We start from the raw sequence: 13,108 nt of genomic DNA on the forward strand, positions 1-13,108 counted from the left end.
TACAGAAAGACCACACATACAGACCAGATACTTAATTACACCAGGAACCACCCCAACACCCATAAACCGAGCTGCGTCAGGACATTATTTAAACGAGCCACAACATACTGCAGCAACCTGGAATTGTGCAAAGCAGAACTGGAGCACTTATAAAAGGAATGGATACCCAAAAAGCACAATCTGCTGTTACCACAACAAGAAGACACCACATGGCCAGACACATTAGTCACCCTACCGTATGTCAGGAACGTGCAGAGATGACCACAAGACTACTCAGACCTCTAGGTTTCATGGAAGCCCACAAACCGACAACCACCCTGCGACAGCTACTGTCGAAAATAAAGGCCCCCATACCCACAACCAATAAAACTAACATAATATACAAAATAACGTACAAGGACTGTGGAAAAACATTCCATAGGCCAAACTTTAAGAAAACTGACAATAAGGAAAACCAACTAGCCACCAAGAGACATGACCAATTCTCACTGGTCTCAATACATATGGTTAAAGAAGGACACAAATTCGACTGGGACAACACATCCATAATAGCATAAGCCAAACAGATGTGCCAGGGAATTTCCGGAGGCCTGGCATTCCAACCAGAACTCCGTCAACAAACACATTGAAGTAGACCCGATATACAAACCACTGAAAAATAGAACCGGATGTAATGCGAAGCACCCCAGCAAACCGAGGCATATAAATAACAAGCAGGATAGAACACCAATGTTTCACCAGAGGCGCACTGACAGTATTACCTAGCAGGGTGATGAAACGTCTGAAATCGAACACACCGGCTCGGCGAGCAAGTCTGCAGCCTCATCCATGACCCGAGCTACAAATCTTCTCAAAAACTTCAAACACGTTAATTTCCAATAGTTCAACAGGGACATGGAGGCTTACAATGCCCAATGCCGTCAGTTTCTCATTAGTCTTACCACATTCTCCCTCTCTTCTAGGACTTGATCGTATTCACTGAGTGAGGCCAGGAATATAACCGATATGACATTCTCAAAGCAGTGAATCCATTTCATCCTCTCAGACCTCTGTCCTCCAACATCCACGAATCTAAGAATTAGAGAAGGTCAATAGTTCAATCAGAAATAACAACTGGCCATGGTGTACCAAAGTATTTGGTTTAAAAAAAACATGTGAATTACTGCTCTTTTTAAAGCAGAACCAAACTTAATGAGTTTAAATGTGAATCCGGAGAATACTTGTTTAGTTGTCAAATGTTATTCAATCGATATATGAACATGAAAACTGAGGTACTGTTACACCAGTGTTCCATGCTCCTTAAATTTCACTGAGTAGTTCCAGTCAGATTTCCCAGCACCTTATTCAACACTGCAATGAATAAATCCAAAACAGCTAGTTTTATGTCTGAAATCTGAGTCTATAATGGAACAGTCCTGGAGGACTCGGAAAACACAGGTCAGGAAATTAGACTTGCAGCAAACAAAAACAAATTGCTGGAGGAACTCAACAGGTCTGGCGGCATCTGTGGAAAGAAAATAGTGTTATCGTATTGAGTCCAGTGACCCATAGCTTTCTTCAGAACAGTTTCTGTTTGTTTCAATCTCCAGCATCTGCAGTTCTTTGTTTTATTTTACTTAGACCTGCAGCCCTGACTCTCCATCCTGCAAAACTAATGAACAGAAAGAAATGGGCTTCAGTCCATCTTGATCTTATTAACCCTTTCTGTTCTCGCACTGATTGAAAGTATATGTGTTTCAATTATTGCAATGCATTTCTGCCCTGAGATAATCTGATAACTCACACTTTTGAAATGTGCAGAAATCATCAATTCCACATTTTGCTCAAAAACTATTTTCTATTCACACTAAGAGCCACCAGAATGCTGCTTGTACGATATCCTGGTTGAATCCTTTCAGTCCAGTAAAGGATAAATGACGGAAAAATGTGATTGCACTGGAGAGGGTGCAGAGGAGATTTACCAGGATGTTGCCTGGGCTGTAGAGCTTCAGTTATATAAAGAGATTGGACAGAATTGTGGTTGTTTTTCTTACAGGAGTTTGAGACGGACCATGATTGGGGTATATATAATTATGACAGGCATTGACAGGGTAGATAGGAAGATGTTTTTCTCCTTAATGGAGGTATTAATGTCCATGGGGCATAGATATAAAATAAGTGGCAAGAGGTTGAGAGGGGATGAGAGAAAAAAAGCATATTCACTCAGAGGGTGGTGAGAATCTGCAACTCACTCCCTGTAAGGTTGATAGAGGGAGAAACTCTGAACATTTAAAAAGTATTTAGATGATGATTTTGTTAATGTTGATCTTGCTTCATGCATGTCCTGTGCAGTGTAACCTGTATGTTTCACTCTGTCCATGTTTTTTTTCACCCTATGATCTGTATGCCCTTGATTACTATGATCTGCTTGTACTGCTGGCAAATAAAACTTCTCACTGTACTTAGGTACATGTGACAATAAATCAAATCAAATGAAATCAGATGTTTACTTTTGATTCCAAGGCATGCAAGGCCATGAGCCAAATGCTGGAAAAGAGGATTAGAATAGTCAGGTGGTTGTTTTTGATCGGAGCAGATGCAATGAATGAAGGGAATATAAGAATGAATAGGAAGAAAGAATGAGAGAGGAAAAGAAGGAATAAGATAGGGAGAGACTGAGATGGAGGTGACAAGAGAAGGAACGTGAGTCATTAAGTTACAAGTTTTAAGAGTAAGGTTTATGAGTGAGATAGAAGAGAGAGTGACAAGGTTGAAAGAAGGCAAATGAGATAAGGAGAATGCAGAAATGAGTGAGGCAGAACAGGAATAAAAGAGAGAAGGAGAATAATCTTCAGGCCAACAGAACTAAAGCACCTGGGCTAGATTTCATGCTTCTTGACAAAGCATACTTCATTTATTGTGAGAATTACAAGTGGACATGCTGGAATGATAAATATCAAATAAAATTACATTACTGCACAATGTACGTCTCCAGCTCTTGAAATGCTGACCACCTCCACTCTAAAAGATATATCTTCCAATAGGGTTAATGGTAGTTGTCTTTTGCCTAGAATGGGGTATTTCTAAGACTAGGGGACACATTTTTCAGATGAGAGGAGAGAGATTTAAAAAAGACATGGGGGCAAATTTTTTACATGGAGGGTGGTACGTGTGTGGAATGAACTTACTGAGGAAGTGGTGGATATGGGCACAGTTACAATGTTTAAAAGACAGTTGGATAAGTGCATGGATAGGAATGTTTGGAGGGATATGTGCCATGAGCAGGCAGGTGGTACAAATTTAGTTTGGGATTATGTTCGACATGGACTGGTTGGACCAAAGGGTCTGTTTCCGTGCTGTATGACTCCACGACTCTATTCACTGCTATTAGCAGATACAACAGAGTGATTAAAAGGTTATTTTTATTACATATTTTGCTCAAATTATTGGATGTTTAGTGGTTGTCTTTATAACATATTTTGCTTAAATTATTGAATTTTTAGTTCTAATAACTAATACTTTTCTTCTTTATTCCACAAAATAATTTCTGCTTACCTTAAAGATACTTGATGCATGTTAAATGAATACTCATTGATGCCTGTTGTTGGTACTCGAACCCTCAAGACATCTTGATCTGTTGGTATGTAATCACTGGCTGCAATACGATCAATGTCAGTCAGGTAACTGCAAAAGTAACGTGCAGACCCCCATGAGTCAAAGCATGAGTAGAGCTTAGAAGGTTTATTAGCAGCATAGTGTCTTCAATCTTACAGTATTGATGCACATTCAGATATGCCCATTGTTCAAGAAAGGAAGTCACAGGAAAGTTACATCATTAAGAATGCTATAGTGTGTCATGTGATGACAGTTGTGACCTTCCTAAATTTCACTGTGCCAGATTAGCTCCTATTCAATTTCTGTGCAATCAGTTCATAGAAGAGATGGGGATAACCATTCTAAAGTGAGCTTTCATTAAAAATTAAAGGTGACACTTATTAAAATGCAGTTCAACAGTGGGACTCTATCTTTGAACATGGATCATTCCAAGTGTATAAAAGTTGATTAGTCATGTTGCAGCTGTATAAAACTTTGGTTAAGCCATACTCTGAGTTTGTGTTCAGTCTGGTCGCCACACCTTAGGAAAGCCTTTTGTTATAATGCGGAGGTCGACCCCCTTTTGATAACTAAAACTGAAGCACCCAGAGAGGAGTCTATTATCCTGTTATAACTGCCCCCAAACTGTTATAAAGGAGTGGTTAAATAAAATAAACCCCTGACACTCGCTTTATAATCAACAAGTAATAATTTATTTGTCTAACTCTAATAGTGAACAAATTAACTAACCCATCAACAAACTGAATAAATCCCTTCTAAATACTAACAATTCCCAAATAAAACATGGTTCTAATGGTATGCTGTTCCAATAAATATAAGTCCCACTTATATGAACCAAAATAAAATGAAATTAGAATTTAGTCTCTCAAAATTACAGCCGGGTTAAATCTTCCGGAATTTTCTGTATCTTCTCTGTTGATCTTCTGTCAGGAATCTCTTCTCAGTGAATCCTTCTGTCAGGAATGCCTTCTGTGTTGAATTCTTTTGTCAGGAGCATTAACTATTTGTGCTATAGGTACCTTTAATGTAGATGGAGCTTACTGTAAGGCTTAGAGAATTCTGTGAGAGCCAGTGATTCATTCTTTTAGAGCTCAAAGCTGTTCTCTTGGCAGATGAGAGTTGGCTCTCCCCCCGATTTTCCAAATGCCGTCATCTTTTATACTCTCGATGACATATCAATTTCTTACAATAGGATTGATCCTATGTTGTCAAAACCATCAGATTTATATTATACTGCATCCGCTGTACCCGGTGTGGCTTCCTCTACATCGGGGAAACCAAGCGGAGACTCGGGGACCGCTTTGCAGAACACCTACGCTCGGTTCGCAATAAACAACTGCACCTCCCAGTCGCGAACCATTTCAACTCCCCCTCCCATTCCTCAGACGACATGTCCATCCTGGGCCTCCTGCAGTGCCACAACGATGCCACCCGAAGGTTGCAGGAACAGCAACTCATATTCCGCTTGGGAACCCTGCAGCCCAATGGTATCAATGTGGATTTCACAAGTTTCAAAATCTCCCCTCCCCCTACCGCATCCCAAAACCAGTCCAGCTCGTCCCTGCCTCCCTAACCTGTTCTTCCTCCCACCTATCCCCTCCTCCCACCTCAAGCCGCACCTCCATCTCCTACCGACCAACCTCATCCCGCCCCCTTGACCTGTCCGTCCTCCCTGGACTGACCTATCCCCTTCCTAACTCCCTACCTACACTCACCTTTACTGGCCCCATCCCCGCCTCTTCGACCTGTTTGTTTCCTCTCCACCTATCCTCTCCTCTATCCCTCTTCTATCCGCCTCCCACTCTCTCCCTATTTATTTCAAAACCCCCTTCCCCTCCCCCTTTTCTGATGAAGGGTCTAGGCCCGAAACGTCAGCCTCTCTGCTCCTATGATGCGCCTTGGCCTGCTGTGTTCATCCAGCCCTGCACCTTGTTGTCTCGGATTCTCCAGCATCTGCAGTTCCTACTATCTCAGATTTATATTTAATTGGTTTCTGGTATCTAAGGGCCTGGTTTAAAATAATTGGTTAAATTCAAAAACCTGTTGTCTTGGTAAAAATGCTGCTTTGCCTTCTAACCGTACAGCCTTTTGATACAAATGTTTCAATTCAGGTGGTCTGTGTGCCTGCAAAATCCACAGCTATCCGTTTCGAATCTCTAAGCGTAGAAAAAGCACACCATCTCTTAAAAGGGACTACATACTGCTTTTCCCATAGCATTTTACAAACACCAACATTTCACAAACATCAAATTCTAATGTCCTGCCTTCCAATCCACAAGTACTCTATCCAACTTCGCAACACTTAGGAGAGGGTGCAAGAGAGGTTTATCACGATGTTGCCTGGATTACAATGTATTCGCTAGAAGGAGAGGTTGGACAAACTTGGATTGTTTTTGCTAGAGCATCGGAGGCTGTGGGGTGACTTGATCAAAGTATATAAAATTGTGAGAGGCACGGATAGGGTGGATAGTCAGAGTCTGTTTCCCAGGGTGGAAATTTCAAATATTAGGGGGTCATAGGTTTAAAGTAAAATGAGAAAGTTTAAAGGGGGTGTGCAAGGCAAGGTTTTTACAGAGGCTGGTAGGTGCCTGGAATGTGCTGCCAGGGGAGGTAGTAAATGGAGATATCTTAACCATGTTTAAGAGACATTTGGGCAGACACACGAACTGGCAGAGAATAGAGTAATACAGACTATGTGCAGCTAGATGGGATTAGTTTAGAATGGCATCATAGTAGACACAGACATGGTGCGCTGAAGGGCCTATTCCTGTGCTGTACTAGTCTATGGTTATGTGCATTATGTCTGTAATCCAAGGTTTCTGGGGACATCAGAAATAAAATCTCTGATTTATCTTCACAGGTACTGCCAGACCTGCTGAACTTTTCCAGCAATTTCTGTTTTTGCTTTTGATTTGCAGCATCCGCTGTTCTTTGGTTTTTCTGAGACCTGACAGCAGGCTGCCCACCTCCCGTTTTAACAGAGGTACCTCGGATGGCTGGGATACTGTAACTAGTTCTCCAGAAGCGAGTCTATTATTTAAATAGGTTAATAAGGTAGCATGGCTTTCTGGCAGACATTTTGATTTAACTTTCATGAGTTGGTTTCCCCTGGGTTGAGGAAGCCTGACAGATGAAGAACTGTGAGATGGGCTGGATCCAACAGGTTGTTGCCTATCCAGGTCTGCCCATGGGCCAGGAGGAAAGGTGATGCTTTCCAGCGCAAAGCTCCAGCTATCACGTCCAACCTTGATTGTGTCAGCCCCACTCCCTCCATTTTCATCCTGTAATTTCCACCTCATGGAACATAGAACAGTAAACAGACCCTTTGGCCCACCATGTCTGTACTGACCACGATGCCATTCTAAAATAATCCCATCTGCCTGCGTGTGGTCTACATCCCTCTGTTCCCAGCCTGTTCATGTGTCTGTCTAAATGCCTCTTAAATGTTGCTATTCTATTTGCTTCCACCACCTCCCCTAGCAATATGTTCCAGGCACCAACCACCCTCTGTGTAAAATCATGCCTTGTACATCTCCTTTGAACTGTTTACCTTTCACCTTAAACCTAGTATTTGACATTTTTACCCTGGGGAAAAGGAACTCTTGAGTATCCACACTATCCATGCCTCTTATAAATTTATATTCTTCTATCTGGTTGCCCCTCAGCCTCCAATGCTCTAGTGAAAATAATTCAAGTTTGTCCAACCTCTCCTTACCGCAAATACACTCCAATCCAGGTAATATTCTGGTAAACCTCTTTTGCACCCTCTCAAGCCTCCTCAACCTTCCTTTAGTATGGTAACTAGAACTGCACACAATAATCCAATGTAGCCTAACTAAAGATTTATACAGTTGCAATATGACTTGCCAACTTTTATACTCAGTACTCTGATGAAAGCAAGCATACCATATGCCATCTTTACCACATGATCCACTTGTGTTACCACTTTCAGGGAGCTATAGACTTGCACTCCAGGATCTCTAATCATATCATTGCTCTTAAGGGTTCTGTCACTTACTGTCTACTTTCTTCTTGCATTTGACCTCCCAAAATGCTTCTATGGCTGAGCAAATTTTGCATCCAACTTACAAACTCACCATGGATCCCATGTGACTTAATCTTCTGGATCAGCCTACTATAAGTCACTTTGTCAAATGCTTTAGCAAAGTCCATGCAGACTGCATCCAGTGCACTACCCTCAATCATCTTTGTCACTTCCTCAGAAAAGTCAAGTACATTTGAGAGACAAGACCTCCCCACCATGAAGTCATGCTGACTATCCCTAATAAGTCCATTCTTTTCCAAATGCGATCAATTCTCCAATGAATGACCCCTCACCCAATTTGTGATTTCCCACTGGATCTCAATTTGCCCTGCTTCCCTCCCCTGCCCCCAAACAATCTCTCCCACCTTACCAATCCTTTCTTCATTCCCCACATTTCACTGCAGGCCATCTCACTGAATCACTACTTGGCTTCCTTTTGCACCGTAACATTCAGCCCATCATTGCTACATTGTTCTCTGAGAATTTTAACTTAGTGCCAATCTCCTGCCTTTTCCCCATAACCTTTCACGTTTTTCAACTTTTATATAAACATCTATCTATTCAACTTCTATCTTTAATTAAACAACCATCTGCAACTACCTGGCTCCACCCACACTAGCCTTGCCAGCATCAGAGACTGACTGGCCACTAGCTGGTAAGCCATTGAAAAGCAATCAAATCAAATCAAGTCAATGCATGTGGCCTTCTGCAAGTCCATGTCCCTGAATTGCCAAGCCACCATGAACGTCTCCCATGCCTCCCCACTCTCTCTGCGTCCAGCCTCAGTCCTTCCCAGCGTCCCTGTAAATATCTGGGTCACAGGTCAACTTCTAAATGGGTGTCAGTGACTGCTCCACTGGCATAATGACTAATCATGAATCATGCTGTTTGCAGACTGTTTGCACTTGGGAGGGACTGAGATCGGCAACAATAACTTTACTGCGTAGGAACCAGCTCCATGTCGCACTAATGTGGAAATACAAAAAGTATACAAAGCAGCAGCAGGGAATTCACCTTCAGGAAGTGTCTAAGGCTTAAAAATCCTAAAGGAATGAACAAAATAACAACGCCACAGCCACCCCCAGCTTGCTGTGACTACAAGTTATAATCCCTTTCACAGAGTACACCCAGTGGCTGCCTCCCAACCTCTCACACCCAGTGCTCAGGACTCTGTGGTAACAACACTGATTGACAGGAAATTTCTACAGAGCTCCTATCTGTGTCATCTTTGCATATCAGTGAGGCCACTACCCTGTTCCTGTGGGAGAGCTGACTGCCTAAATTGAGGCTGGGATGAGTATTGAAGAGGCAAATCACAAACACCAAATTGTCTATGACTGTTTATTCCAATAAGAGTGGAATGGGGAGGCAGTAGCCTAGTGGTATTGTCACTGGACTGTTAACCCAGATAATGTTCTGGGGACCCAGATTTGAATCCTGCCATGGCAGATGGTGGAATTTAAATTCAATAAAAGTCTGGAATTAAGAGTTTAATGATGACCATGATTCTAGTGTTGATTCGGGGAGGGGTTGGGAACCCATCTGGTTCACTAATGTTCCTTAGGGGAATGAAACTGCCGTCCTTATCACCAGGGTCTAGCCTACATGTGACTCCAGACCCATAGCAATGTGGTTGACTCTTAACTGCTCTCTGGGCAATTAGGCAATAAATGCTGCCTGGCCAGTGACGTCTTCATCTCACGAATGAATAAAAAATAGAGATGAAAATCCAATCTGTCTTTCAATTAGAAAAAGGCTTCCCTGAATTCCATACCTATTTCACACAGTGGTTATTGGTGATGTACAGGGCAAAGTTGTTCAGGTTTAAAACTCTGTGTTTACACAAGAATGGAAGGAGGTGCCCATGACAACAGTGGAAAAACAAAGTGTACAGGATAGGAACAGGACCTTTGGCCCAGAGATAGTAGGAACTGCAGATGCTGGAGAATCCGAGACAACAAGGTGCAGGGCTGGATGAACACAGCAGGCCAAGCAGCATCATAGGAGCAGAGAGGCTGACGTTTCGGGCCTAGACCCTTCATCAGACCTTTGGCCCACTAAGCTTGCACGGCCTCTACGCAGTCTCTATCCCTCTATTTCCTGCCTATTCATGTGTCTGTCACGATGCCTCTTAAACATTGCTATTCTATCTGCCTCCACCACCACCACGTCTCGCAGCTCATTTCAGGCACTTACCACCCTCTGTAAAAGACTTGCTTCTCATATTTCCTTTAAACTTATCCACTTTTACCTTAAACCAATATCCCCTAATAATCGATATTTCTACCCAGGGAAAAAAATTGCCAAACATCCATTCTATCTATGCCTCTCATAATTTTGTAAATCTCTATCAGGTCACCCCTCACCCTCAAACAAACAGAGATTTTTCAATCTCTACCGTCCAAACCAGGCTACATCCTTGGTAAACCTGTTCTGTACCCTCTCCAAAGCCTCTGCATCCTTCTGGCAGTGTGAACACCTACATTGTATGCAATATTCCAAGTGTGGCCTTACTGAAGTTCTAAGTAGCTGCAAAATCAACGATTTCAAAAAGAAGTTGGATGGGCATTTATAAGAAGGGCAATGATGCTCCCTAGATTGCTTTGTGGGAAGCTGGCATTCATACGGTGGGCTGAATGGTCTTCTGTGCCATAAGTGATTGTATGATACTCAATAGTTATCTTGGAAGGCCATTAAACCACATTGTATAAGTTGGTTCAAAAGGCACCTAGGTGCAATTGTGGAGAATGCTGGGATCAAGCGAAACCCATCTAGCTCACTAATGTCCATTAGGGAAGGAAATTGCCATCCTTACCTGGTCTAGCCTACGTGTGACTCCAGATCCACAGCAATGTGGTTGACTCTGAACTGCCCTTGGGGCAATTAAGGATAGGCAATAAATGTTGGCCTAGCCAGCGATGCCCTCATCCCATAAATGAATAAAGGAAAAACACACATGGAATTGCTAAGGCATCACAGGCAGAACAAGACAATGCAATAACCAATATGTTGGTTAATTCAAATTGAACTGTGCACAAAGAAACTTCTGAAAGGAAAATAAAGAATAATAAAGACTTACTAATTTGTAGAGTCAAGCAACTGGTACTCTCGTTGTCGTTCATAACACATTCTCACTCCTGGATCGTTCCATAAGCTTTTAATTGCATCTGCATCGTGCCTTTCAAGAGTCGTGACTTTATAGGCTTCTAGTTCCTTTATTTTGTAAGAATTTTCCTGTTGAATTAAATAAGAGTGTAAACAGTAGCACTAACACAGATCAGATTCCCTGAATTTCGTTACTTGGCCTGTTCTAAATGTAGCTTTCAATGGCTATAACGGTTGACGTTAAACAGAAAGACATGCTACAGCATCATTATTGGAGAGAGGATGCAATTACAGTATGCAAGCTTACACATGTAGGGCCATTTTGAATGTAGAGGTAGGGTTAATGACTGGTTTCATTTCCCCAGGATGGTGGATTTCAAGACTAGGGGGAACATTTTTAAGGTGAGAGGGGAGAGATTTAAAAAAGACATTAGGGACAAATATTTTACACAGGGTGTGGTTTGTATGTGGAATGAACTTCCCAAGGAAGTGGTGGATGTGGGTACAGTTACAACGTTTAACAGACACTTAGGTAAGTACAGGAATAGGGAAAGTTGAGATTTTTGGGCCAGGACCAGGCAGGTGGGATTATGGTCAGCATGGACTGGTAGGACTGAAAAGTCTGTTTCCGTGCTGTTTGACTTTATGACTCTGACTCTATAAGTAGGACAGTGAAGGTAACAACAAGAGCATCATTTGAGTTGTGTGCATATTCTCAGATGTTTGTGTTTGACTTTAGTATTGTGTCTGGGTGGAGGCATTTTACTTGGGACACTCCTGCAGTGACCTAGTGTGGAATTGCTTACAGCCCAGCATTCAGCCTCAGTTATGTTCATGCAAACTCACCAATTATTTTCTGTTTTCTAACTATGGTGCATTCAAAGATTACAACTGGTTTTGACACCCTGTATAAAGTGTCACAGAATATCACTGAGCAATGAATACATAATCTTGCATCTGGAGCACTGCTTGTCGGTTTTTCTTCCTTATATTCCTATTCCCACGCTCATGATGGGAACATCAAGTGACAACATGTAGAATTACACTTGGCTGCTGATGGGATTGACTTTACAAAAATAACTATTTCACAATGAAAATTCTAATGTCCAGTGGATGACTCCAAATGCCAAAATCACACAAAACCTGAGCATTGCCCTTAAACTCTAAGCCTGAAATGATTCTGATCTTCTTTCCACTTCTGCTGCTGAAATTCTGGTTCATGGACTTTGTCAGCTTGCAATTCAATGGGGGACCTTTTCAACATGCACTTCCTTAGAAAGTAAAATCAAGTTTGGGGGGTGTATAACTGGTGACCAATCCATTCCTACCACTCGCTGCCCCATTAAACTTCAAGATGACCCTGCACTACTCTTAAACAGCTGCCTGAAGATCTGCCATTGTTGAACTGTCAACTTGTCCAAAAATAAATCCTGTTCACTCTTCATTCTCATCCCAATCCACCAAATTCCTTCTCTGTATTTACAGGCTCATCAGTGTAACACACAGAGGCTCTGAAATTGGCTGTTGGACTAGCACAGTACACAGCACTTGCAGCAATAGACTGAATGTTTTCTTTCCTTACTGGAAGTTAATCCCTTACTGAAGAATTGCTCAGTGGAATACAGGGGCACCAGTTATTCTCCACCCCTTTACCCAAAATCCATGTTTCATGTGTGTCATCACAGCAACAAGACTCTCTCAATACTGAGGAGATCAATACTGAACCTACCTTATTGTTAATGAACATCTGCATGTGTACTTCTTTTAAATGTTGCTGTAAAACAGTCATTTTCCCTCCATAAGACTGATATAACACCAACATCACTTCTACAAATCACAGTCAATTTTCCAATCAATCAACACTCTTCTCATAAGTATAAAATATTGTTTACACTTTATATTCTTATTTCTTGTGAATGTCCTGATGAATGCAAGATAAAAAGTTTCAGCAAAACATTTTTTTTCAGCAACACTGATTTTAGTTAAATTGGCATTAGCCAGAGTCATCGAGTCATACAGCATGGAAACAGTCCAACCAGTCCATGCCAAACATAATCCCAAACTAAACTAGTCCTACCTGCCTGCTCATGGCACATTTCACTCCAAGCCTTTCCTATTCCTGCACTTACTTAAGTGTCTTTTAAATGTGGTAACTGTGCCCACATTCACTACTTCCTCAGGAAGTTCTTTCCACATGCAAACCATCCTCTGTGTAAAAAATTTTCCCCCATGTCTTTTTTAAATCTCTCTCCTCACACCTTAAAGATATGTCCCCTAGTCTTGATATCGCCCATCCTAGGGAAAAGACACCTACTGTTAAACCTTTGAGCTATGGGGAGAGGTTGAACATACTGGGGCTATTTT

General features: G+C 41.9%; 1 protein-coding gene across 1 annotated transcript in view; it reads right to left on the reverse strand.

The window, feature by feature from the left end:
• Positions 1 to 13,108, reverse strand: part of LOC109914421 (guanine nucleotide-binding protein subunit alpha-11-like) — a 43,212-nt gene that overhangs the window by 8,159 nt on the left and 21,945 nt on the right. Inside the window, exons 3-5 of the mRNA XM_048614244.1 lie at positions 10,719 to 10,873; positions 3,535 to 3,663; positions 942 to 1,071 (exon numbers count right to left, since the gene is read on the reverse strand). Of these exons, the coding sequence (XP_048470201.1) occupies positions 942 to 1,071; positions 3,535 to 3,663; positions 10,719 to 10,873 (414 nt within the window). The remainder of the gene's footprint in view (positions 1 to 941; positions 1,072 to 3,534; positions 3,664 to 10,718; positions 10,874 to 13,108) is intronic.

Source organism: Rhincodon typus, chromosome 29, assembly GCF_021869965.1.
Source record: "Rhincodon typus isolate 14 chromosome 29, sRhiTyp1.1, whole genome shotgun sequence".
NCBI lineage: Eukaryota > Metazoa > Chordata > Chondrichthyes > Orectolobiformes > Rhincodontidae > Rhincodon > Rhincodon typus.